General features: G+C 44.3%; 1 protein-coding gene across 2 annotated transcripts in view; it reads right to left on the minus strand.

Annotated features, from left to right (window-relative positions):
• cadpsa (Ca2+-dependent activator protein for secretion a) overlaps window positions 1–26,725 on the minus strand; it is a 563,574-nt gene that overhangs the window by 340,518 nt on the left and 196,331 nt on the right. For both annotated transcript variants that reach the window (XM_041192084.1, XM_041192085.1), the window contains exons 5-6: window positions 15,825–16,061; window positions 13,889–14,010 (exon numbers count right to left, since the gene is read on the minus strand). In XM_041192084.1, the coding sequence (XP_041048018.1) occupies window positions 13,889–14,010; window positions 15,825–16,061 (359 nt within the window). The remainder of the gene's footprint in view (window positions 1–13,888; window positions 14,011–15,824; window positions 16,062–26,725) is intronic.

Consider the following 26,725-nt stretch of genomic DNA (forward strand, 5'->3'; position numbering starts at 1 on the left):
ACCACAGTTATTGAGGGAACAGTGGGTTGGTGCAATATAAAATCATGACTGCTGCCAGGATACGGTGTTCACCAGCATAACATACTAAGCATGGTGGCACATCAACTGCACGTTCAGGGAGTGAATCCTTTGTGGTTGCGTACATCTCTGTATTTAGATGCAGCTCCAACAAAGCCATGTGTGTGCAATCTATGGCACCCTGAACCACGGGGAAGCCCACTATTCTGGCAAAGTCACATGCACACTCTGCCTGCTTTTCTCTAGTCAGAGAGAACACCACATCTTGCCCTCTCCTAGCATAAAGAGCATCAATCACCCCAGCCCATCCCCTTATACAGCAGTGGATGATGATTGGAAGACGTTAAAGATGTCGCCTGCTCCAGCTTGGAGGATCCCAACACAAAGTCATGATCACATATGGAGATCAGAAAATCAGTCAGGGTTTTGCTGGAGCCTTGCTCAACTTACATTGGCCTTTCCTTTTGCTCAGCATAAACTGAATGCATCGGAAAATCATTGTAACCATTATAAACTACTTGGAAACGAGAACAGGTAAAAAATCACATTCTTTAAAATGGGATTCCATTGTGTTTACAGCTTTCCTGGATGCAATTGTGCTGTTTGACAAGTAGACAATTTCCACCATAGGGACAGCATTGTTAGTGCCAATCAGGATCACCACCTCTGTGAACTTTTATGTTTCAGGCTCCTTCCAAGCTACCACAGGTATGTTTACAACATCAGTCAATACTCAGTGCACAGGTCAGTCAAACATGTCTCTGATGCTTTGTTCAGGAGGGCAAACAGTCTCATTACTTTCCCTACAGGAAAACAACATGGGATTGAAGGGCACGGCAGTTCATTTATTTTGCAGTTTTCCCACAGTGTCAGAGATTATTGATGGAAACCATATAGCCATCTAGATCTTTAGGTACAATGCCATGGTGCTTAAGATCCTCAGGCTTCCATTTTGTCAATATTCAGGTGGTTACAGATCTGTAACACATGATCTTGCAGGGTAATGCTGATTTCCCAGACAGGCTTCGTGGCTTTTGAATTAGAAGCAGGAGTGTTTTTCCTGGTTCCAGAATACTCCTGTGAGCCACTGTCAGCCCACAATCTTCCTTTCTTGTTCTTCCCCTTCACACCTGCCACCTGCTCACCCCAATCCCACTCCATGACCTATCTGAGGGCCAGGAAGGCAGTCAGCCTAAATCAACCCTGTTTGGTGAACACCCAGAGTTTGGTGAAGATGAGTTATCATGACAATTTGAGGGAGCTGAGGGCTCTAATAAGTCAACAGCATTTTCAGCAATGGCAACTATGCCTGATCTACAAGATGGTTCTGGGAAATGGTCGTGGGGCGGAGGGGGAATAATTGGCCAGGAATTACACCCTGCACCCACCTGCCAATATTTGCATGTTAAAGGACAGGAAATAGGTCGTGAGCAATTGTGATAAGGAAATTGTGGTTAGATCAATTACCTCTGCTATTTTGGATATCATCCTGCCAGATTTCATAAACTCATAGAATAATACAGCACAGGAGGACGACATTGTGCCTGTGCTGGCTCTTGGGTATAGCTATATTTGGGTTGGAATAGCTGAGGAAAATCCACACCAAAGACTGAAAAAAGTTAAAAAAAAATTATTGGGATATAACTCAGCTTTACAAATAAGAATGCAAGAAGTCTAAAACTCAGATATTAATTAACAGATTTATTTAATAGTTTTCAGATGGGCTACTTTGATTTCTGATACTTAAGTAGATTGACTTAATCTTGTCTCTTTTTCATCTGTCCTTAATATCTTGACTACAGTGATTATGTAACAAAGTGGCAGTTCTATAAATGCAAAATTATTTCTTTGAGTTAACTATTATAGGTTTGAAATTGTTGTTAGTGATATTAACAAATAAATGTTTAATATGTTCGTAAGGCATTATTTTGCCTGTTATTTCAACAAATGGATTAAGTCAATTATTTTAAATGGGTGAATGACTTCATTAAATTAGCAAATGTAAGTATGTTATACTTAAGTCTACTAATATTGCTGACAATAATATGTAGTCTTCCAAGTGAGCTGTCAAGCAACCTGGCCCGAATAAAGATAGGATTCAAATGCATTAAAAATGGGCATTTCAGAATAATTGTCTCTTCCGTGTAGAGAACGGGAGTACAAAATTTCTTTATTAATACCCTTCTGAAATAAGACTACCACAGTACAAATTATTGGAAACATATGGCGATGTTTTAGGTTTTTGTTTTCAACAAAACCTTCTGCCATAACATCAAACAGAAAACAAACAGGGTAAGAATGGGTTGCAACTAAGAGCACAGCCTTGAGCGCTGATAACTGTTCTTTTGGCATATTGTACAAATGTAAAAGTAGAACTAATAATAAGGTTGTTCTGTTAACAGTGGAAGTGACTCACCCTGCCTTCCAGCGTGCTAGCAAAGTAACAACCGTTGTTAATATTTTCCGAACATTGAAAACGTGCTTATCCTTTTGTTTGGAAATGTGATGCAGTGATTAATGGCATGCTGCTTTTAACATGTACAAAACTGTTAGCTGCAATGACAAAAATATGATCATATTAACCTCTGGAAAATTTCTAATGGTGTGCAGTTGAAAGCTCTCACTGTTTAATATAACTTAATCCACCCACTTTGCACTTGAATGTTGTGATAACTCGATGACTATGAAAACAGTTCTGATGCATGCTTGCACAGTATTCCCCATTACTCAGCCACCAAACAAAATCAGGCAAAATTCAGCAATGTTGCTGCAGACATCAAGACTACAGTATATTGTTATCTGTCATTGGGACAAACATGGTTAACAAACAGGAAGTAATAAACTGGGAATAGGCATTGTACTATGAGTATAAAACAGTAGCTAACAAGACGTGAAGTGCACGCCTGTAATCTGATCTCAGTGAGCAGATGACGTTTCTTAATTCCTCATGAATTCTGACATTAGCTGATTACAGTCTAGTTTGTACTGATGCAAGGTATGATGTGGCTACTGGGAGACATTAGTAGTGGCAATACTCTATGTAAGCTGTACTGTTTGAATTAAACAACTCTGGTCTTACCTATCACTCTGTACATTTCACCTTGCTGTGGAATAAAGCAGCTTGCGACTTGAGCCATTTTTTACTTCATCTAATTAAATTGTTCCACTTATGAAGATTAAAAAAACACATGCAGAAGATAAATATCCTGTTCCGTTTGTAAGGAAGTGTTTTTTTTACATTCTCTGGTTATGTTAATGTACATGTATACACAGGTCTATGTGAGTCAACTCCCATAAAACTAATGCTCAGACATCTTATTGGAATCACTGATGTCATTGAACTTTGCAGGTAGCAGACTCAAATTCATAACAGTAATTAACCTCTCTGAATAACAAAGAATATAAGGACATGTTGTCTTAGAATACAATGAGCTCCTGAGTGAATTTAACATTAATTCAACTTTCCTTAGACATACTTTCCTTGGGTGTCCAAATGTGCCCTGGCAGATAGTCACTGCTGATTGCATCTCTGGCATTTCTGCCTGGTGTCACCTCCTATATGCCCACACTGGGATGGTGCTCTCAAGGGAAGGGAAAATATCAGGCATTTGTTGCTAAATTGAGAAATGGATACCAAGCAGCCTCATCCAAATCATCTCCAACCATTGCCATTGCTGTCTCATGGCAGCTTTGAGATTAAAAACCGAGGCAGCTGCTTATATCCTGGTCCTAGGGGCTCAAAGTCTGTGTGCAGAGTACTATATAATCTCTCCCCTACTACAACCAGAGCAACCTAGGTACTTCCATGTTGGAGGAGACATCGAACCTGTCTCAGGTTCCAGTGAAACTTACACACATGCCATCGATGCCTATAAAGTAAAAGCTTCTCTAATGTTACTGCAAATGAGGACTGGAAAGTCAAAGATCACAGCTGTCATTTCCTACATACTCGAAGACTGACATCGAGCTTGTATGCAGGTGTGATGCTCCTTGCACACCTTTCTATTCCAACATTTTGCATCCCACAACTCAGAAGTCACGGGTAGATTTCTCCTCAGCCTCTGCTGCGTGGTGGACTGTTTGCACCCATTCTTCATACTTCCAACTCCCTTGAGCTCTGGGAATTGCATGCTGTGCCATCCTCACTAACACTATCTAAGTCCTGTACTGTAGATGAAAGGATCCAAAGTGGTGCACGAGAGCAAAAAAAGCAAGCGATAAGAGAGATTGAGATTGAGGGGATTGTGGAAATCTCCATTTCCAATCTTAATTATTGATTTTTTTTTGCTGGGCTCAGGAAGAGCTCACTTTTTTGGGAAAATGCTGATTAAGGATAAAATTACTTTTGTCTGGTTACAAAATTTCATCTCTTACTATAATTTAATTACACCATATCAAGTTACTTTACAGATACCATATAAACTATTGTGACAAATAGCAGAATGGATTGCAGCTGGCTCAAAGACAAAGCAGTGAGAGGGAGTAAACACAAGGATCAGTGTTGGAACCACTGCTGTTCACAACTTACATTTATGATTTGGACTTTGAAATCAAAAGCACAGTTTCAAAATTTGCAGATGACTCTAAATTGCAGGGGATTGGGGAATACTCAATAATGGAGAGGACAGCAAAAGTGCAGGAAGACGTTAATAAGCTTGCAGAATGGGCAATAAGTGGCAAATAAAGTTCAACACAGATAAACGTGCGGATGCACCTTTTGGCAGGCAAGTCATTTCTTCCTAGATGGGATAGAGGAACAAAAGGATCACAGGGTACAAATACACCAAACATTAAAAATGGCATCATAGGTTAGCAAGGCCTTAAAAAAAAAACAACTAAAGCACTAGGATTTATTTTTTTTTTACGAGGACAGAATTGAAAAGTAGTGATGGTATGTTAAACCTGTTTCAAACCTTGGTTAGACCACAACACTGAGTACTGTGTGTTGTTCTAGTTACCATATTATAAAAAGGATATAGAGGCGCTGGAGAGGATGCAGAGAAGATTTACAAGGATAATACTAGAAATGCGTGGGTATACTTATAAGGAAAGAAGTGGCAGGTTGGGTCCCTTTTCTCTTGAATAAAAGACGGCTGAGAGGTGATGTAGTAGAGGTCTTTAAAATTATGAAAGGTTTTAAAAGAGTGGATGCGAAAACCATATTTCTGCTCATGGGGAAAAGCATAGCTAGAGGCCATCAACAGTCACCAAGAAACCCAGTAAGGAATCCAAAATAAACTTCTTTACCCAAAGACTAGTGAGAATGTGGAACTTATTACTTCAGCGAGTAGTTGATGGAAAGAGTGCCACACTCATGCAATATGGACTTAAGTATAAATCTGAAATTGACACTATTTTAAAATAAAATGGAGTTGAGAGGTCAGGCGATCTTTTCTTTCCTGCCAATACACATGGAATTACAAGATCCCCTGAGCTAATCTTCATGTCTGGACATGTCTTGACGAAGTCATTAAAATGCAAATGACCTTTCTGGACATATCTTTGAGAAGTCATTAAAATGCAAAAGACCCTTCCTGTGGTTAATGACTGCCCTTCTCCAAATAATCAAAGAAACTAGTTTCACAATACTGCTTGCAGAATTAAACTCCAGAGCTGAAATCCAGATCATAGGTGAGAAAAAAACTCAATTTTATCATGCTGATATAAATAGGTGATACTCAGACCTCATTGTTTGACAATGGCCTAGAGATCAGAACCCATTTGTGAGGACAATGGAATGAAATGCTCTTGTCATATGACAGAAAACAGAGGCGAAATTTTCCGCTCCGGAGACTAAGTGTGGTGATGGGCGGGATAAGCAGCGCACTTCCCGCTGTGCAATGGGGTGGTATATCGCACCTGATTTTATGTTTGGAAGCTCATTAATTATGCATTGGCGAGCAGCTCTCTGGATCATGTGGCAAGGGTGGGCAGTGATGCATTCACCCTGCCGACACCTAATGGGATTGAAGGTCCTGGTGCCATACTTAAATGCCACCCGAACACACATCTTTACTCTCTGCAGCCCAGCTGTGTTCTCCACCAACCCTGAGATAGCCCCCAAGACAAAGAACAGTGTAGCCCCAAAGTTTAGCCAATACTCCCTGGAGGCTTTAATAAGGTGTCTGCCAACACTGGGATGGTTCAGGAGGTCCACCAACCTTACCTCGCCAGCCTGGGAGGTGGTCGCAAAGGTGGTCTGTGCTGTGGGGAACTGCCAGCATGATGCCCTGCAGTGCAGGAAGAGGAAAAATAATCTCACCCGCTCTGCCATGGTATGTCAACCTTCAGCTCACTCAAAGCTCAAACTCTCATAATGGCATCATGAACTCAAAGGGTTACACTCCTCAGGGATCTCACAAAATATTAATGGGACAGATATCAGCATTGAATGTCTCATGGACATTTAACATCACCAGCATCTTATCTATCATGTTGCACAAACAGCATATTCAGCCCTTAATGGGAGGGCTCAGCACACACAGCAGGCATGTATGCTTCCCAAACCCTGCTCCATCCATTCTCATCACATTCAATCTATTTGCCTTCATGCAGGCCAAGCTTGCCCACAACAAGAGGGAGAAGATCCTGGACTGGAGGAGGGACAGCCAACATAGTGGAGCTCAGTCGCTTCGAGGAGGATGCCGCCGCGTTGGCAGAGGAGGATAGGGATCGCTCCTGTGTTGAAGGAGAGGTCAGCCTCTCCCAGCAACCCAGTATGGATAAGCCCTCTATGAGTTGGCCACATCTTGACATTTGCAGTGAGTGACATGCAATGTCGTATTCAGCCTGTTCATGAACTAAATCTACCTTCTCTCTCTTACAGACACCAATAGACCCAGACAGACCACCAGAGCTACCATAAGCCTCAACCCCCAGGCCACCTCAGAGGAGGATGCTTCAGATGAAGACCTGTCACTGCATTCACCTGCAGCCTCCACCAATGCAGAGACATACCTCAATGGGTCATAGACCTAGATTATGCTCAGGGTCACATTCTGGAAAACACCTCACTGACACATCTCTGCAGCAGCTGGAGGCATTTATAATCAGGCCTCTGGCACTTGGAGGAGTGCTGCAGAACAGGCATCCGCTGAGTCCAACTCAGATGGTGATCCTCTGGAAATGGCCATAGAGCACATGTTGGAGTTGCAATGACAGGAGATGGAACATCAGGCAGAGTTGCAAGAGGCAGTCAACAGGCTAGAGGAAAGGATGGAGGAGCCCGCTCACATTCTGTCTAATGTCGTGGCTTTGACATGCGAGTGTTTCGAGGTCTCCATGAGAAGGATGGTGGCCCTTTGGTGACCTTAGTCCAGCAGATCCTGGTGGATTTTCACTAGGAACTTCACTCCATTGCTCTAGACATTGGTGGGATCCATCAGTGGCTAGGTTAGGGGAAGGGTGCATCCCTCCAAGAGACCCTTCTCCTCAAGGATTCAGGCAGGGGCCCACAGGCATCCACAGGGAGCAAGACCATCAGCTCGGCACCCTGGGGCCATTGGCCCAGGTAACTCAGTGTCCAGCCGATGCCAATCCCTTCTGCCTGTGACCCCATCACCTCCAACTCCAGTAGCTGAGGAGGGTGCACCTGCCTTATAGAACACGACCCAAAGCAGACTGGAGTCCTCCAGGCCTTGACCCTCCAGAGGATGCCTGCCAAGGTCATCGCAGTCAACAGGGCATAGCAGCCAGCAGGCTGCCTCCACCTCTGCTGCACCGAGACATAGCAGTCGGGTTAGAAAAACGAAAAAAATCTGTGATCACTATGGGGGCCCCGGTGTTCATTCACTGTAAATACAATGCATCTTTCCTGTTAATGCAGATCAGGGGCTTGCCAGGGAGATCATAAAGCCACATCTGTGCAATCAATTTCACCCTGCGCTATAGAGCAGCCTGAGATTGCTGCAAATCCCAGAAATCTAGCAGCCTGGCTAGCATCATCCATTGTGAACTTTATATAATGATGCACCTTATTTAGAGGGCTTCCGTCATCTCTTTTATAAATTTATGTGTAGAGGATTGAGATATGCCGCATAGGTCCCCTGTGAATCCCTGGAATGAGCCGCTTGCAAACAAATTTCATGTGGTGGTGACCTTTGGGGATAGTGGGGACAGGATGGCTTACCAGTCCATGCGGTGTGAGATCCTCCCGCAGCACACTGCAGATATTAACCAGCACAGCTCTTGACAATCGCAGACATGCACAGCACTGTCTCTCACTCACCTCCAAATAGGAAAAGCATCTTCAGTATACCCTTGATTGTGCCAGTCACCTCCGTGAGATGGGTCTGACCTCTTCAACCTCTGGTTCTTCCTGGGGCTCCCCTATATCATGCACCTCAGGCCGGGACTCCTCTCTAAGCTGTGCTAGATGGCGCCAGGCCTCCATCCTCCTCTGCAATCTGAGCACTGCCATCAAGATTGCAGCAATTCACCAAGGCTCCTTTGACAGCACCTTCCAAATCCACGATCACTGCCATTCAGGAGGACAAGGGCAGCAGATAGATGGGAACACCACCACCTGGAAGTTTCCCTCCAAGTCATTCACCATCCTGACTTGGAAATATATCGCCCTTCCTTCACTGTCGCTGGGTCAAAATCCTGAAATTCCCTTCCTAACATCCCACTCTCAACCAGAAAGCCACTGTCATGCCCTAGTGCTGTGTCTGTGCTACTCACCTATCCCTGTCGCAGCCTTGTGGCTGTGGCGCTCCTTCACAGGTCATAGGTGCCTAAGAAGCCGCCCCAACAACCTGACGTCTCAAGTCCATTGAGGGTGTAACAGGCTTGAGGACAGCAATGCTAGTTACGAAAGGCGCTCATATGATGTCTGATTTGGATTAGAGATTAATCCTGTCTTGAGAGTGGGAGGTCTACTATAGAAGGTCTACTTTTATATACATTCATCTGTTGGATCTATCTGTTGAAAGAAAGGAGAAGGATTTAATAATGGGAGCTGCCCTCAGTGCTGCATTTTTTTTTATTTGTTCATGGGATGTGGACTTCACTGGCTGGGCCAGCATTTATTGCCCATCCCTAGTTGCCCTTGAGAAAGTGGTGGTAAGCTGCCTTCTTGAATCGCTGCAGTCCATGTGGTGTAGGTACACCCACAGTGCTGTTTTTGTATGACTGGATGCCTTTTGGCCCCTAACTCATGTCAATTGGACAATGCACTTTACAGGGTTTGATTGAGCATCTTGCAGCTATCCAGAAGCAGTGATGCCTTAATGGCTGGATGCCTCTTTCCTTCTCACATTCCTGACATTTAAATGTTCAATGAGACCACCTTTAATGTGAGCCTATTGAATATTGCTGTTTCGTGTAAGAGTGCACCATTACTTAGTGATTCCAAACTCTCAGTTCTCAATAAAGGGTTCATGAGCTCTATAAGGTGACCCTTCATCTCAATGTTGAGAATCTAATTAGTATGCGTGTGTCCCCTGAAAGGGCCCGAGTCCAGCCGTAGGCTCCTCCCATATAGCCTCAGAGCCCTTCCATGGAGATTTCTTTACAGTTTCATTTTTAAACTGTGTCATTGATCTGGGGTCTCACGATAGTGGTGCTGCACTTCTATTTCACTAACTTCGACCCTCCCCCCAACCCCCATCATTGTTCACATCCCTCTGATCATCCTCGAACCCCACAATGTGCAGATAGGCTGCCTTCTGGTTATTCTCCAGCCTCCCCCAGTAACCTTGGAGCCCATAGTTATTGTCGTGGGCATTCCTGCCCTCCCTGCTGAACCCATCACTCTGGATGCCCCCGTGTAGATGTCACCCCTCCCCATCTTGAGGCTGTGTGCATGGTCACATACAGAGGGGACTACCACACCCCCACCATGAGAGTTTTGCATATCCCCCCCCCTTTATTATGTTTTCCCCATTTACAGACTGCATATGCCTCCCCTGACCATGACCATCCCATCTGCAGCCCAGTACTGAGCCAGCCACTTCCATGGCCACCAAGTGAGGGACAAATTCCACACCTTGCAAACCAAGCTGTGCCTGAACCCCATTGAGCACACAGGTCTTGTCCCTCCCTGGAGTGGAATCATGACATGCATGCCATGCATAGCCCTATAGCATGCCCCATTGAGCTCCAGGACTGCCTTTAATCTCTCAAGCTGACTGTGAGGTTCACAGAGCCCCACAATTGCCTTTAATCTTTCAACCTGGTTATGAGGTCCACAGTGCTCGGGACTGCCTTTAATCTTTCAACCCCCCCTTTTGTCCTCAGTCCTGGGACTACAACTGTCACTCAGCCCCACTGCTCCTTTAGGACTGGCCATGATACCATTTCCCTTCCCCAATCCATGAGTCTCTGTGTTACCTTTCCCTCTGTGCAAGCCTTAACCCCCGCTGAGTTATGAGTGTGTGTGCAACCCTTCCCTCTTGTGCTACACTAACCCCCCATCCTTACTCTAGAGTCTGCATGCAGCCCTTCCCACTAGTGCCATACAAAGCCCACCAACCCCCTTGCCATGTCTGCGTTCACCCCTTCTTTGTTGGGCTCCAGGTCCCCCACCCCCAATCATCCCTTCCCCCTACCCCTCCAAACAACCACCCCACCCCTACCCTCATGCCTCTGTCAACCTCCCCACCACCCCAGGCGCCAGGCTGGTTTCTATTGGTAGAATGCAGCCCTGCCTGAGACACGCAACACACACAGAGCACAGTCCTCCTGGTGTAGCGCAGCACTCACTGTGAGCAGCCCCACTGGGCACCCCCGGTAGTCTTGCCTTAAATAGCAGCTTTGGCATTGTTGACGATTTGGAGCAGTGCTGTTGCAGGTAGGCTTTGAATGTTGCTTTCATCTCGAATTCACAAGTGAAGTGAAAGTGGACAGCTGCATGCTACTTACAAATGTACCTGAATTTCTGTCCCAACAATGAAACACGTGTCTCTTTAAATGATAAATTATATTGAAACTAATTTTGAAAGTTAAAGAATATTATTTTTAAAACATGCACTTATTGAGAAGAACTATCATTTCTAAGATGGCACTTTGAGTTAGCTACACCATATCTTAATGTACAGCTCCCTTATCATTCGACAATGTTTCTTAGTCTCAGCCTCTGAGGCTATATGCTTTACAGCATCTTTGCATTTTTACAATTTCCAGTCCCATCCAATTTCAATGCCACAGAAACTGCTTATTCCATAAATCTGAAGCAGTTCTGCACTGCCGAATGGAGGTATTTAATCCCAATGATAATGGGTTGGATAAAAAGGCAACATTCTGCCTTAGTCCTCCAACCAAGCCCCAAAGAGCACAGAAACAGGAGTAAGCCATTTAGCCATTCAAGCCTGCTCCCCTTGCAATGAGATCATGGTCTATCTGCAACCTAACTCTGTATACTCGCCTTTGCCCTATACCCCTTTGCCCTATACCCCTTAATAACTTTGGATAACAAAAATCTATCTCAAATTTAAAATTAACAATTGAATTAGCATCATTTACTGCTTGCAGAAGAGAATTCCAAACTTCTGCCACCCTTTGCGTGTAGAAGTGTTTCCCAACTTCACCTCTGAAAGGACTGGTTCTCAATTTAAACAATGTCCCCAGCCATAAACACCCAGTTTACCTATCAGTCCCCTTAACATCTTGAAAATGTTGATCAAATCACCTCTTAATCTTCTAGATTCCAGGAATACAACTCTAGTTTGTGTAATCCCTCCTTGTAAGTTAACCCTTGGAGGTCATATAACATTCTGGTTAATCAATGTTGAGCTCCCTCCAAGGCCAATAAGTCCTTCCTAAGGTGTGGTTCTCAGAGCAGCTCACAGTTTTACACGTGTGGTCTAACTAGAGCGTTGTCTGCCTGGAGCATAACTTTTACCACCTCGTATCCCAGGTCTCTTTATATAAAGGTCAGCATCCATTAGCTTTTTGGATTATTTTCTGTACCTGTTCATGACATTATGATGATCTAAATGTATACAGACTTCCACTGTTTCTAGATTTTCCCCATTTACAAAGTACCCTGCTCTATAATTTCTAGCTCTGAAGTGGCAATCGCACATTTTCTTAAATTGAAATCCATTTGCCAGTTTTGCCCATTCAATTAATCCATGAATATATCATTGTGATTTTATGCTTTCATCTACTTTGTTTACAATACTGCCTATCTCTGTGTCAACCTTGTCCAGCCCATCTCCCGCGCATCCGCCCTCACGCCTTCTCCTCCCTCCCAGAAACATGACAGGGTCCCCCTTGTCTTCACTTATCACCCCACCAGCCTCCGCATTCAAAGGATCATCCTCCGCCATTTCCGCCAAATCCAGCATGATGCCACCACCAAACACATCTTCCCTTCACCCCCACTATCGGCATTCCGTAGGGATCGCTCCCTCCGGGACATCCTGGTCCACTCCTCCATCACCCCCTACTCCTCAACCCCCTCCCATGGCACCACCCCATGCCCACGCAAAAGATGCAACACCTGCCCCTTCACTTCCTCTCTCCTCACCGTCCAAGGGTCAAAACACTCCTTTCAAGTGAAGCAACATTTCACTTGCATTTCCCCCCAACTTAGTCTACTGCATTCGTTGCTCCCAATGTGGTCTCCTCTACATTGGAGAGACCAAACATAAACTGGGCGACTGCTTTGCAGAACACTTGCGGTCTGTCCGCAAGAATGACCCAAACCTCCCTGTCGCTTGCCATTTTAACACTCCACCCTGCTCTCTTGCCCACATGTCTGTCCTTGGCTTGCTGCATTGTTCCAGTGAAGCCCAACACAAACTGGAGGAACAACACCTCATCTTCCGACTAGGCACTTTACAGCCTTCCAGACTGAATATTGAATTCAACAACTTTAGGTCTTGAGCTCCCTCCTCCATCCCCACCCCCTTTCTGTTTCCCCTTTCCTTTTGTTTTATTCCAATAAATTATATAGATTTTTCTTTTTCCACCTATTTCCATTATTTTTAAATATTTTTAAATCTTTTATGCTCTCCCCACCCCTACTAGAGCTATACCTTGAGTGCCCTACCATCCATTCTTAATTAGCACATTCGTTTAGATAATATCACCAACTTTAACACCTATGTGTTCTTTTGTTCTATTGTTGGTGACATCTTTTGATGATCTGCTTCTATCACTGCTTGTTTGTCCCTACAACCACACCAACCCCCTCCACTTCTCTATCTCTCTCTCCGACCCCCCGCAGCCCACACACCTTAAACCAGCTTATATTTCAACTCTTTCTTGGAATCGAACTCAAGTTCTGTCGAAGGGTCATGAGGACTCGAAACATCAACTCTTTTCTTCACCGTCGATGCTGCCAGACCTGCTGAGTTTTTCCAGGTAATTCTGTTTTTGTTTTGGATTTCCAGCATCCGCCGTTTTTTTGTTTTTATCTCTGTGTTGTTGGCAAATTTGGAAATGGGGCTTCCTATTCTATCATCTTAGTCGTTAACAAATATGATAAATAATTGAGGCCATATCACATCCTGCTAGAGTACCTGTCATTATCCCCATTCACTGTCTTCTGTTGCTTGGTCAATTTCTTAACCAGGTCAATAATTATTTCAATTTCATGAACTTGAACTTTAGTTAACAGGCTCTTAAGCAGGATTTATCAAATGCCTTCTGGAAGTCCATATAAATATAGATATTCCCCTGTCCACTTACGTTAGTCACATCTTCAAAACACAGTAACTGCACACATTTTGTGTATTGTGTGCTGCAGACCCACAGGATTAAAAAAATCGTTAATCTTTCAAGGAGCATCCATGTATTTTTGTGAATTTTGCAATCATGAAATACTGAATCACAGATTGGAGAAGGCATACGGTACCTAGCTGGCAAAAAAAGACAGGCTTAATCCACAATACATGTAAAACAAAATTACAAAGCCACTCACGTTGGTTTAGAAGCTTCAGCCTGATCAGTCTGCAGTTTCTCTCCTCCCTCCACTTCCATTGTGCAATACACAATGCGATTTGGTGCTAAAGATTTTAGACCCTGCACTTCCATGATCACTACCTATGAAACAAAATCATTTAATACTGCAACTTCAATCTTTCAAATCATTATACCTTTTCATTTCAGTGAAATTATTTATAAACATTCAAGTGAGACATATCAATGGCAAGAATAAATCTGCAACCTTTGTGCAGAGTACAAGGCACTTGCAGGTCAAGTACAAGTAAATTAACATGTCTTATCCCCAACCTCAGCCACTGCCCCAATATGACTTTCATTTCATATGCTACCCAGCCTTTTAGCCTCTTGAGACTGCAATTAATGCCGATTTATGACAGCTTCATAGGCTCATGCTCATTAGAACTTGTACAAAATTGTACAAACATATTTTAAGAGGTCTATTAGAGCCAGAAAGGAAATTCTTTCATCCCAGTTTGAATGAAATTAACCCATATGTTAGAGACATCTCCCAACTTCAACTTCACATTCACTGAACAAGTGCAGCAAAATTTTCATCATGTAAATCTTCAACTGATTTCTTTCCATGTTTGCAGTCATTTATTTTAATGCAACTTCTCGCAATGCAACAGAGTTTGTGATGGGGCCAAAGACAACTGCTTCATTCTTCCCAATGTCTAGCTATAGGAAATTTCTGCCCATCAAGTGCCAAGTGTTGGACAAATCAGACAGTAGACGGGTCAAGGGAGGTGATGGAGTAGAGCTGTGTGTCGTCAGCGTACATGTGGAAACTAATGTTGTTCTTATGTGTGGTGTTGTCAAGGGGCAGCATGTAGGTGAGAAATAGGACAGGGTCAATGATACATTCTTGGAGAATACCAGAGGTAATGGTGTGGGAGCAGGAAGAGAAACCGTTCCAGGTGAATCTTTATGCAACTGGATAGGTAAGAATGGAATCAGCTAAATACAGTCCATCCCAGCTAGAGGTTGGAGGAGAGGCATCGGAGGAGATTGTGGTCAACCTCGTTAAAGGCTGCAGACAGGTTAAGAAGGATAAGAAGGGAAAGTTTACAATTATCACCATCATATAAGATGTAATTTGTAACTTTGATAAGGGTTGTTTCAGTACTGTCATGGGTACAGTTGAGTAATTCAAACATGGATCTGCTGGAAATACAAGGATTTTCAAGAGGAAAGGCAGGTTGCTGCTTGCAAGTGCAGAAGGGTCAAAGTGGGGTTTTGAGGGGAGGGATAATGATAACAGATTTGAGGGGGGGGGGGGGCATACCTGAGGATATTGGACCGTTAACAATAATCAGCAAATATGGGAGTCAGGAAGTGAAATTGCGTGGGCAGCAGTTTGATGGTAATAGGGTCGAGGAAGCAGAAAGCTGGTCTCATGGACAAGATGAGCTTGAAGGGGACATGAGGTGAGATAGGAGAGAAATTAAAGAAAGATGTAAATTTGGGATAGGGAAATGGGTGACCTTAAGAGAGGGACAGAAATGGCAGAAGCAGTTGAAAGGCTGATCTCAATTTTTGTTTCTCTCTCTCTCTCCGCCCCCCACACATACACCTTAAACCAGCTTATATTTCAACTCTTTCTTGGACTCGAACTCAAGTTCTGTCGAAGGGTCATGAGGACTCGAAACGCCAACTCTTTTCTTCTCCGCCGATGCTGCCAGACCTGCTGAGTTTTTCCAGGTAATTCTGTTTTTGTTTTTGTTTTTAATTACAATGTTAGTCACCCAGCCAGAGGCCAGAAATATACTACGTGTCTAGTAGGTTAGTCTTAGGTAGATCTATTTAGGCTGCAAACAATATCATAAAATGGGAAGAACAAGGAAAACTTATTTGACAAATTAGATTATTGTAGCTTTACAACTGTACAAAACTAATATTTGCTATCCACTCACCTCAAGTGTAAAAGACAGTACAACATCAGATTTGGAGAGCTGGTTTTCATTTTCCTCCCCCATGTCGATGATGGAGGTATTATGACTGCGTTTCAGCTTCTGGAGTTTGAATTCTGAGCCTCCTTTAGAAACAGGCATACTCTCCAGATTTGCCATTAGTAGATTTACAGATGACTTAAGCTCTTCAATAAACATGTTCTCCATTTCTTTTGACACAAACTTTAGAAACTTGCGTTCCTACAAAACAGTGACAACAATGTTATGCAATATCATTACATTCAATTCACAAAGCAAAAGAGCATTCGATTAACTTTATATGGAATAATTCTCATTCTTCACAAAAGTTACCTCTTACGTCTATTGAGCTAAACATCCAAACAATAAGGAAATCACACCAATCTTGGCATTTTAAGGAACTTTGACTGTCCTTGTGGCCTTCATATTCCATAACAGAATAAGGAATCTTTTCCCAGAAGAAGCAAATCAGCAGCAGGCTCAGCAATGATATCACAGGCTCCCAGTCTTATTACAAAAAGTGACTCAGCCTTTTCAACCCTTTCTTTTGAACGATGTTGTTATCAAAAAGTCAATATGATTAGCAGGATTGAGCAATGAATATTGTCAAAGGTGAATGCTCAAAAAAAGTTCCAAGTGAAAACGTTCTAGCATATTCACAAAACCATTCAGAGCACCTCGGGTAAAGTTAGTAAGTGAGGTGTGCAGTAAACAGAGAATGCAGAGCAACTCCTCAGATGCGGAAGCAGTCCATGCCAATCTGCAGCGAGACTTGGACAACATCCAGGCTTGGGCAGATAAGTGGCAAGTAACATTCACACCAAACAAGTGCCAGGCAATGACTATCTCCAGCAAGACAGAATCTAACCATCACCCTGATTTTCAATGGCATTACCATTGCTGAATCCCCCACTATCAACATCTTAGGGGCATACCAGTGACCATAGACTGAACTGAACCAGACATAAAAATACTGTGGCTACAAGAGCAGGTCAGAGGCAGGGAATTGTCAGGCAAATAACTCACCTTGTGACTCTCCAAAGCCTGTTCACAATCTATAAGGCACAAGTCAGCAGCGTGATAGAATACATTCCACTGAAAAGCGCTATATAAATACAATTTTTTCTCTCTTTTCTTATAATTGCCCTGAGAAGGTGCCAATGGGCCTTCACATTGAACAGCTACAGTCTTTGTGGCAATGATGAATTCATAGCTATTGTTTTCAACCAGTGATTTACTAAGCTTCTTCAGACAACATTAAAAGTCAATGGGTAGAGTCGTCCCAAAAGAAACAGCAAAATCTGATATCAGGCAGGGAAATTGGGTGTTTGACCCGCCGACAGTAATGGCCACTTTTTCCGGCGCATCGTGCGACACTTTAAGAATACAGAGGCACAGGTTTCACATCGGATTGCGGCCAGGGCAGCCTCTGATTCGCCCGCCCACCATCACCTCAGGCCGCCAGTAATTCAGGCACCATATTTAAAGGGCACCCCTGCACAGAGTTAGCACTCTCCAAGGGATCAAAAGCTGCTGAAAACATACTGCACCCAAATTTAGCAACGACTCCCTTGAGCACCTCCTGGACACAGTGGAGGCCCGCTGTGAAGTCCTTTACCCCTGCTCAGGGCAAAGGCCAGCAAGCAAGGTCACCAATCCAGCATGGGAGGCAGTGGCGGCGGTGGCAAAAGAGGACAGGCACCCAGTGCCGAAAGAGGATTAATGATCTCCCCCCTTCCACCAGGGTAAGCCACTCTTATCACTCAACTCTTACACTTACAAATCCATCGCACATCCACAGGGATCTCGCTCACTGCCAGTTCAAGGGACATCACCATTCACTCTCTCTCACACAGCTTCATCTGCTCTGCGGATTGTGTTCTTATCCCATACATGGCACCACTCCCACCCACACATGCCTGTCATCCTTCTCATCTGGCCTGGCAGGCATCCTGCTTATGCTCTATCTGTATTTATGCAGGACTAGCTGGCAACAACAAAAGGGAGAGCTCGCAGACTGGTGGAGGAATGCTCGACATCAAGGTCCTCACAGACTTTGAAAATAGAGCCATCCAGCTGGCCACCGATGATCTGGTCCGGTCCTGCGCTGATGGTGAGGTTGGCGGCGTTTAACCAAGTGAGGATCCAGCAGTGCAACATCCATCAGACAACCATGCTGTGAGTGAGTTCCCCTGTTCTGCAATCCCCTGCCATGTACTAATTATCCCTCCTTGCTTTCGCAGGTACATCTTGAAGTAGCCAAGGGGGTCTACGAGCCAGGTCCTCGAGCTAAGCCGCAAAAGACACCTCGGAAGAGAAATCAGATGACACCTTAATAGAAGGGTCATCACAGAGCTCATCCACAACCTCCACCAGTGCAGAGGCACACACCTTGGACCTACTTCTAGAGTAGCCTCGGGGTCACAATGTGGTGAGCACTTCACACTGTCTGATCCACAGCAGGTGGAGGCAGGGACCTCCCTGGTTTTTGGCACTCGGAAGACTGCTGGAAGGTAGAAATCTGCTGAGTCTGAGTCTGATGAGGAGCCTCTGGGCTTGGTCATTTCTCAGTCTTTGGAGTGCAAAGGCAAGCTTGGGAACATCAGGAAGGGATGTCTGCTGCACTCCTCAGATTACAAGCCACGATGGAGGAGTCTGTTTACCTTCAGTCTGAGGTGATAGCTGCAGCATGTCAATGCACCGAGGCCAACACTAGTAGGATGGCAGCCACTATGGAGACCTTGGGCCAGGACATTGGTCCTGCACTGCTGCAGGAGCTGCACCCCATCACTGAGGCACTTGCAGGCATCCATCAGTGTCAATACAAGAGGAGGCAGGGCATCTTGATCTCACTCCAGCTGTCCCTTCCTCTCAAGGAGTCAGCATAGGGCCCTCAGGCACAGTGAGGAAGGTCAGCAGATGCACACCCCGATGCCATTCACCTAGGTGACTCCAATGGCCTCATCGCTTGCACCCTTGCCTTCCAGGACCTCATCACCCTTAACTCCTTCGATTTCCTCATCGGAGGAGAGGTGCAACTCTTGCATCTCATCATCCAGGTCCTCCCCGCTTTGCATCACTAGGTTGTGTAACGCATAGCAAGCCACTATAATGCGTGACAGTCTCTGGAGAGTGTCCTACAGTGCTCCAGCAGATCTGTCCAGGCACTGGAATCTCATTTTCAGGATGCTAATGGTGTACTCAACCAAACTCTGGGTTGCGGAATGAGCCTTGTTATACTGTCTCTCACGTGTGTCATCAGACACATTCTTTGTGGGTAGCCCCTGACCCAAGGAGCCAACCCTGCATCCTGTGTGGTCCCTGGAAGATGTCAGGGATCTGAGACCTGCTGAGGTTGTACAAGTCACGAGCGCTTCCGAGGTATCTTGCACACACCTGCATGATCTGTTTGTTGCAGTCGCAGACCAGCTGAACATTGAGAGTGTGCAGCGGAGCCCTTTGCAGTTCACATATTGGACTGCTCATTGCCAGGGAGATTTAAAAGCCATGGGTGTAGTCGTTGACACCCTGCAGCTGTGGGAATCTGGAAATCTGAATAAATTCCAGTGCTCTTGCTTCCTGGCTTGCCTGACCCCTGTTGAAATTGACAAACGTATGTGCCTTGGCAAAAAGGGCATCCGTGACCTCCTGGATACAATCGTGAGTGGAGGCTTGTGGGATCCTGCACAGGTCCCCTGTGGAGCCCTGGAAGGAGCCACTGCTGTAGAAATTGAGTGTGGTAGAAGCTTTAACTGCAGTTGGCAGTCGATGTCATCCGTGTTCCCATGGTGCCAAATCCTGCAGAAGGTGGCATGTGTGTGAGATCAGTTCCCTTGACATGCGCAGGCATTGGTGACATTGCTCACTTCTCGCTCATCTGCAGGTAGCACATGTGAAGTCTGTATACCCTGGGTCCAGTGATGCGCCTACGAACAATGGTTCCGTGCGGTTCATCCTCTGCGTGGGGAGGAGGCTCTTGGTCTCCCAGGCGCCTCCATCACATTCTTCTCCTTATTGTCTCCTGCCTATCAGCAATCAGGCAGACAACAAGATCACCAGGCTCCAGTTCCTGATGGTTTCCCCACTGCAGTATTAAAGAAAGAGATGCGAAGGTCAGCAGTTGTCTCTTAAGAACCACTGTTGGTCAAGTCACCGCCTGTGGCTGTCTCTCAAGGCCCATTAATGCAGCTGAAATTCCAGGATGCCACATGGATATCCAGGGTTTAGAGTTTGATGGCTCACCATGCCCCACTCAGCACTGCCTCATATGACCGAGTGGCGGCAGCGTCAGCCACTCAACTGAATCCTGAACTCTCATCTCAGGCGCAGGCATTTTCTTAACCTGGGCTCCAAGGCTTCGCGGTTTGCTTGCACCATGAGGGTGGCTTTTTAATGTCAAATGAAAAGTAATGCAAGGGACGAGGCGTGCACCTCTCCATCAGTGTTTGACGGCCGCCTGCCCCAACAGGATCCTTAGGCTTGCCCAGTCATGCAATGGTTCTGCAGCACCATGACACTCATTCAAGTTTGATGTGTGCACGCAAGGGGTGAAAAGTAGAGGAGCAATCACTGGCACTGAGGAATTAGTGCTGATTGAATGGGCATAATTGCTTGATTAAGCTGACTCCAAGCATGTCAATTGAGCTCAAGTTAAACACTCTCAGCTGTGATCAAGTGCTCATCTTTGACATGTTTTGCCATTAGCTCGGCTGTTTTCTTCACCTTCACCCCCATCCTGCTCCATGTGTTTGTGTTCAAACTTCAGTCGGTATTGCCATGACCCCACCTTGGCACTGTCGCCCTTGCCCCGAGGTTGACTTCTCCCACATCCCCCTTTGCACTGTTGCCCTTGCCCCGAGGTTGCCTTCTCATCCTACCCCCTTTGCACTGTCACCCTTTCCCCGGCACCACAAGCCAACTGCAGAGACTTGCCTGTGCCCCCTCACTGAATCCAAGGAGCTGAGATCATTGTGAGCTCTGCACAAAGTTGTATGCACTCACCTCTGAATTAACTTCAAAGTTGAGGTTGTCAGGTTCACATCTTTTAAAGGCAGTTGTAAATCAGCCCGTTGTGAAATCACACCGACGTGGGATTTAAATTTGGTGAGGTGGGATGGTTCCGACGTGTGGCCACAATAATTAGATGCAAGTTTATTACAATTAAGTTCCTAACATTCGTCAGTGGGAAACGCAGCCCACCATTGATGAGAGGAGGGGACCATCGCATCCAGGATTTACGTCATCTGGAAACATGACTAGGGCTTTCTCACGAGATTCTCTGATCTCGCCACTGAACATGCCCGCTGCAAAACGGAGGCGGAAAATTCCAGCCAATGTAATAGTTTAGGACTGAAGTCACATGCCAAGCAAACCAAGCAGGGATGACAGACTCCCTTCTCTGAAGGATGTTAGTGCATCAGTTGGATTTTTACAAGAATTTGATCGCTGGTGCAACCCCACAGATTCCCAGATTTATTGAATTTAATTTCACAATTTGCCATGGTGGGATTGGAACCCAACACAGCTAGTCCAGCACCATAACCACTAGGCTGACTATGTGTATTTAGTGTTGCAGAACAAAGGACTCTGGTTATAGTCAATGCATTTGTGATGGATAACAGAGGGCAGCAACTGGCAGCTTCGATCAGTGGCTATAATGGTTATGGATCAGTGAACAGGGAGTGGAGTTGAATTTCTATGGGGGTCTGCCAATCATCCACCCTAACTTTGGTGGAAGATCCACAGAGATTCAGACAAAGGACACAAATACAGTTTCTCTCGGTTTCTTCTGATCTTCCACAGAGGTCATGATAGACAATTAGGGGAACCCCGGTGGAAAGTCGGGACCATAAATGCATATAATGATTTCATCATCAATTGTAGCACTTCAACACTGACAACAGAAACATTTAAAGCTGGCATGGGAAGAGTTTCCTCTGTGAGCTGAATCTGAAGGAAACGCTTCCTTTATTTAGTGGCTTTATTTATTCATGTAGAGGCACAGATGGGAATGGAAAAAGGATGATTTGTGGTCCTGAGTGTACTTTTTGATCTTGTGGTTTTCAAGATTACCCAGCTTTAATGATGTCCTAAAAAAGTTGTGGCCTTTATTAGCTTTCCCAATGGGATCTGACAGAACAAGAACATCACAAAAGTTGTAGATTGGAAGAAGGCAGCAGACTTAAGTATCGTTTAGTGGGATGGCTTTCCTACAGTTGATGATGGTTTAAAAATCAGGGCTCAACATAAATCAGGAAAGTTATTTTTAGTTCTAAATCAAGCAGAAACTCAACAATATTATCGGGACCACAGTCTGGCGATGGCAGAAGTATGTTTCACCAAGTGTTCAAGCCAACTATAGAAGTTTAGCCTAATTTGGCAGTGGGGAGGAGAAGGACTAGTCTTATAAATGAGAAGAGAGAATTTTTTTTAGCACTGGCTAAGCAGACTGCAAAGAAACATGAATCTTCACTCCATTGGCTACTTAACCCAGAATATATGTCAAATAAAGATGAAATTGTAATCATTGTTAATGCACATTGCTCATATTTAGAATAGTGTTTTAAAAGAAAACACATTCCTAGAAAATCCACGTCATTTTCAGCACAATTTAAGGGGGCATAATATGAAAAAGTAACTTTCCTAGCAGCAAAATGGGGTGAAACAACTAATACGAAGTTTCAAGCCCAGAATTGATTGTCACCCAAATTCTCTTGGGCTTTTTGGTCTTTCCTGCAATTTGCCTGCCTGAGTCAGCTTAATTACATATTCAATGAGGGCCAATGCTTTTGCAGCTCTGAGTTTCCTGCTTTTACACATGCAATGCATTCGGCATTAAATTTGGCCCAATGTCACCATAGGTGCAATATAGCATCAACATAACTGATGTACTCTACCAGGGAACGTTCATTTAAGCCAATACGGAGAAGGCGCAAGCATTCACACCCCATTCCGCAGGCTCCCTGTCTTTGAATTCCCCATTCAACATGTATTATATGACCTTTAGTGTTCCTAACTGTTGGATAATTCTTTAGTAAAGTGTGTAGAAAAATTATAGGCTGGTAATGTATAAGAAAAACTTTTACTTTCGAAATGCATTACAGGTGCACCTATACTTTGAGTAATCTATGCCAATGAATACAATGCTTACTGATAATTTTAGTTTGATTAAATTTTGATCACTATAAAAACAGTGACTCTGCTGAAAAAAGAGACACATGTTGCTGAAGCATATCGTCCTGCACTCATCAGGACAAACCCAAGAATACCAAATTTCAAACGATCAAACAATTTATACAATAGGAGAAAAGGGCGCCTGACTGGTTGACAAGGCAAGTCTGATTAGCCAAGGCATTGCCATGGAGAAAGCAATAGGGAACGATAGGCCCCCCCCATGCTTCCAGGTAATTCAAAATAGGTGCAAGGCTTGAACATATTCCTTATGTTTGCAGAGAACAGGTTCCTGCATATGCATGTCACTTCTAGCAAGCGTAAATGTGCTCGATGGATTATCTTAAATTGTTTGTTAGTGGAGCTACTAGTGCTCTCAGGATTGTTCAACAAGTGCTGCCCTATTGCAGAATCACATCTAACAGTAGATGATTTCTTTTGGATTTTGCAACATGGGCTGGTTAAATACAGTCTGTAATGATTTAGCAAATGGCATAGCAAAAGTGTGTCCAATATCTTTAATATTATATAAAAGTGAGAATTTTATAGAAGTGACTAGACAGCCAGCAAGAGACCCGCGCAGCCTCCTCCTGGAAAAGCCTGCCATATTATGAGCCAGACAGTTGAAAGGTCACTGGCAGGCTTTTCACGGGATCAGGGCCCCAGGGGCAGGAAGTCCTGCCCATCTGAGAGTTGCTGGCCAATCAGAGGCTAGCAGCTCCTTTACTCAACAGCGTCACCAGAAAGGCAGTGGCTGTTGCGAGAAACACACTCACCGGAGGCCCAGGATCAAGGAGTGACCCAGGACAGAGGGAAGGGATAGCAGGATGGGGGTTGTGGGAGAGGGAGTTTTAGGGGGGCAGCAGCAAGGGAAGTGAGTGGCTTTCAGCAAGCCCCCTCTTTGCGATGCTGGGTCCTTGATCTGGAATTGATGCCTTTGAATGAGGGACCCCCCATCCCAGGGAAACCACAAGCAACCTGCACAGCTTTGCATGTTGTGCTCCCTGCGTGGTATCAGGCCCGCCCGCCATTGGGTTAATACCAGCAGTAGCGGGAAGAGGCCCTAAATTGGGCATTAATTGCCCACATAAAGGAAACAATTGGTGGCAAGGCCATCCATGGGCCTTCTCGCCATATATTTAATTGGAGTGGAGACGGGAAGGTTGCAGGGTCCCCGCCTGCCATCATCATACCCAATTAAATGTCCTCCCTGCCTTCAATCTCATCTCAGGGGAGGGCATTAAATACCACCCATAATGTCAATATGTGACATATGGATCGTCATTTTGAAGGCACAAAGGACTGGATTTTCCACTATTTTACCATCCAATGTTAGTGCATTAGCATATAAATATTCCAAAAATTAAAACTAAAGCAAAAAAATGTTGTCACCAATGCAGAGGAACAAAGACCTGGGGTTTTGCAGAGCTGCTTTTACTCTTCTTTCATAACTTTGCCAGAAATGCAGCAGGAATCCTACATACATGTGTAAATAGAATAACCACTGAAAGTGCGGTAGTTATGTCAGTGAAATGGGAGGAGCTTTGAAGAAGTTCTCAACCATGGGTGTATTTGGAAATTGCATTGTGTGCATGTAAAAAACTGTTAATGCATCGGGCAGATGGGGCATTTAGATGAATGCCTTGTCAGTGATAACCTGGCACTGATGCTGTAATGTACTGTACCACTTGACCAATTATAATTAACATGCAGCATTATTTTATCATACACTCAAGTTATCAAAGGCTTCTTCAGTACACCACAAACAATATCATAAAAACATGTAGGATAAGGCATAGGGTGGATTGCGCTTCAATTTAGTAACGTGATAATGGTTTAAGATAACATTAGAGCAATTTATCATTGTAATCTTATCCCAAGATACTTTCTGTCCTGCTTACAAACTCTAGTGCTTCAATTTTATTCTCAACAATAACTTTGATGGTGGCAAATGCCATGACGTACAGTGATATACAGCAAGCTTCCTGGATTGAATCATTTGCTTTGAACTGAAGCACTAATAGGTTTTATTTCATTGCATGCTATGGGGAAGTAGTGCATTATTATATGTACCCTTACAGCAAATGATAAGAGCACTCCAGAAATCAACCATTATCTTTGTATCTAGAGGGTAGAAAAAAATTAGATTACACGCGTACATATGAATTAGGAGCAGGAATAGACCATTTGGCCCCTTGAGCATGCTCCGCCAATCAATAAGATCATGGATCATTTGATTATGGCCTCAATTCCACATTTCGCCTACCCCTGATAACCTTTGATTCCCTTTTTAGTCAAGAATCTGTCTACCTCTGCCTTAAAAATATTAATTGAACCAGCCTCCACTACTCTCTGGGGGAAAAGAGTTCTAAAGATTCGTGACCCACAGACAAAAATATTCTTCTTAAATGGGAGGCCCCTTATTTTTAAACTGTGTCCCCTAGTTCCCACAAGAGGAAATATCCTTTCAGAATCCACACTGTCAAGTCCCCTCAGGATCTTAGATGTTTCAATAAGATTACCTCTCAATCTTCTAAGCTATAATGGATACAGGCCCAGCTTGTCCAACCTCTCCTTGTAAGATAATCCCACCCCCCACCATCCCAGATATCAGTTGAGTGAACCTCCTTGAACTGCTTCTAACATATTTATATCCTTTCTTAAATAAGGAGAACAAAATTTTACACAGTACAATTGGAGGAGCTTCAGCCCCTGACTTTGTCCAACAGGTAAGAGGTGCTTGCTACCTGTGTGGAAGACGTGAAGGACTGCAAGGTGGATGAATAGACTGACCATGGCACCATGGTGAAGGATGCCATTCAAGTGTAGGTAGTTAAGAGGAATGTGGTAGTGATAGGAGACAACATAGTCAGGGGGACAGGGGGACAGATACTGTTCTCTGCAGTCAAGAGTGAGAGTCCAGATGGCTGTGTTGCCTGCCCGGTGCCAGGGTTCAGGACATCTGCTCAGGGCTAGAGAGGAACTTGCAGTTGGAGGGGGAGGATCCAGTGGTCATGGGCCATATAGGTACCAACATCTTAGGTAAGGCTAGGGAAGAGGTTCTGCATGGAGAATCTCCATGCATAGAGAATCATTATTACCTGAGCCATGTGCAAATTGGTATAGGGTAAACAAAATCAGAGAGATGAATGCATGGCTTAAAGACTGCTGTGCGAGAAGTGGGTTCCGGTTCTTGGGGTACTGACACCAGTATTGGGGAAAGTGGGGCATGTACCATTGGGAACCGTGCTGGGTCCATGTGTTCTAGCGAGCCGTGTAACTAGGGAAGTAGGGAGGATTTAAAACTAAATAATAGGGGCAAAGGGTCAAATCTGGGGAGATGTGGTAAATCAAAGAATAGAGACAAGGCAAGAGAGAAAGATATAAATATGGGAAAGGATAAACAGACCATGACAGGAAGGGACAGAGTACAAATCAAAATCTAAATGAGCAGATAAGGCTAGAGGTTACAAAAATAAAGGACAAAACTAAAGGCTCTGTATCTGAATGCACGTAGCATTCAAAACAAAACAGGTAAACTGATAGCTCAAATAGAAATAAATAAGTATGATCTGATAGCCACTACAGAGACATAACTGCAGGAGGTCATAGATTGAGACCTGAATATTTAAGCAGACATGACATTAAGGAAAGGCAGGAAGCTAGGAAAAAGTGGATGGGTGGCTTTGTTAATTAATGATGGTATTAGCACACTA

This window comes from Carcharodon carcharias, chromosome 7 (assembly GCF_017639515.1).
Source record: "Carcharodon carcharias isolate sCarCar2 chromosome 7, sCarCar2.pri, whole genome shotgun sequence".
In the NCBI taxonomy this organism is placed as follows: domain Eukaryota; kingdom Metazoa; phylum Chordata; class Chondrichthyes; order Lamniformes; family Lamnidae; genus Carcharodon; species Carcharodon carcharias.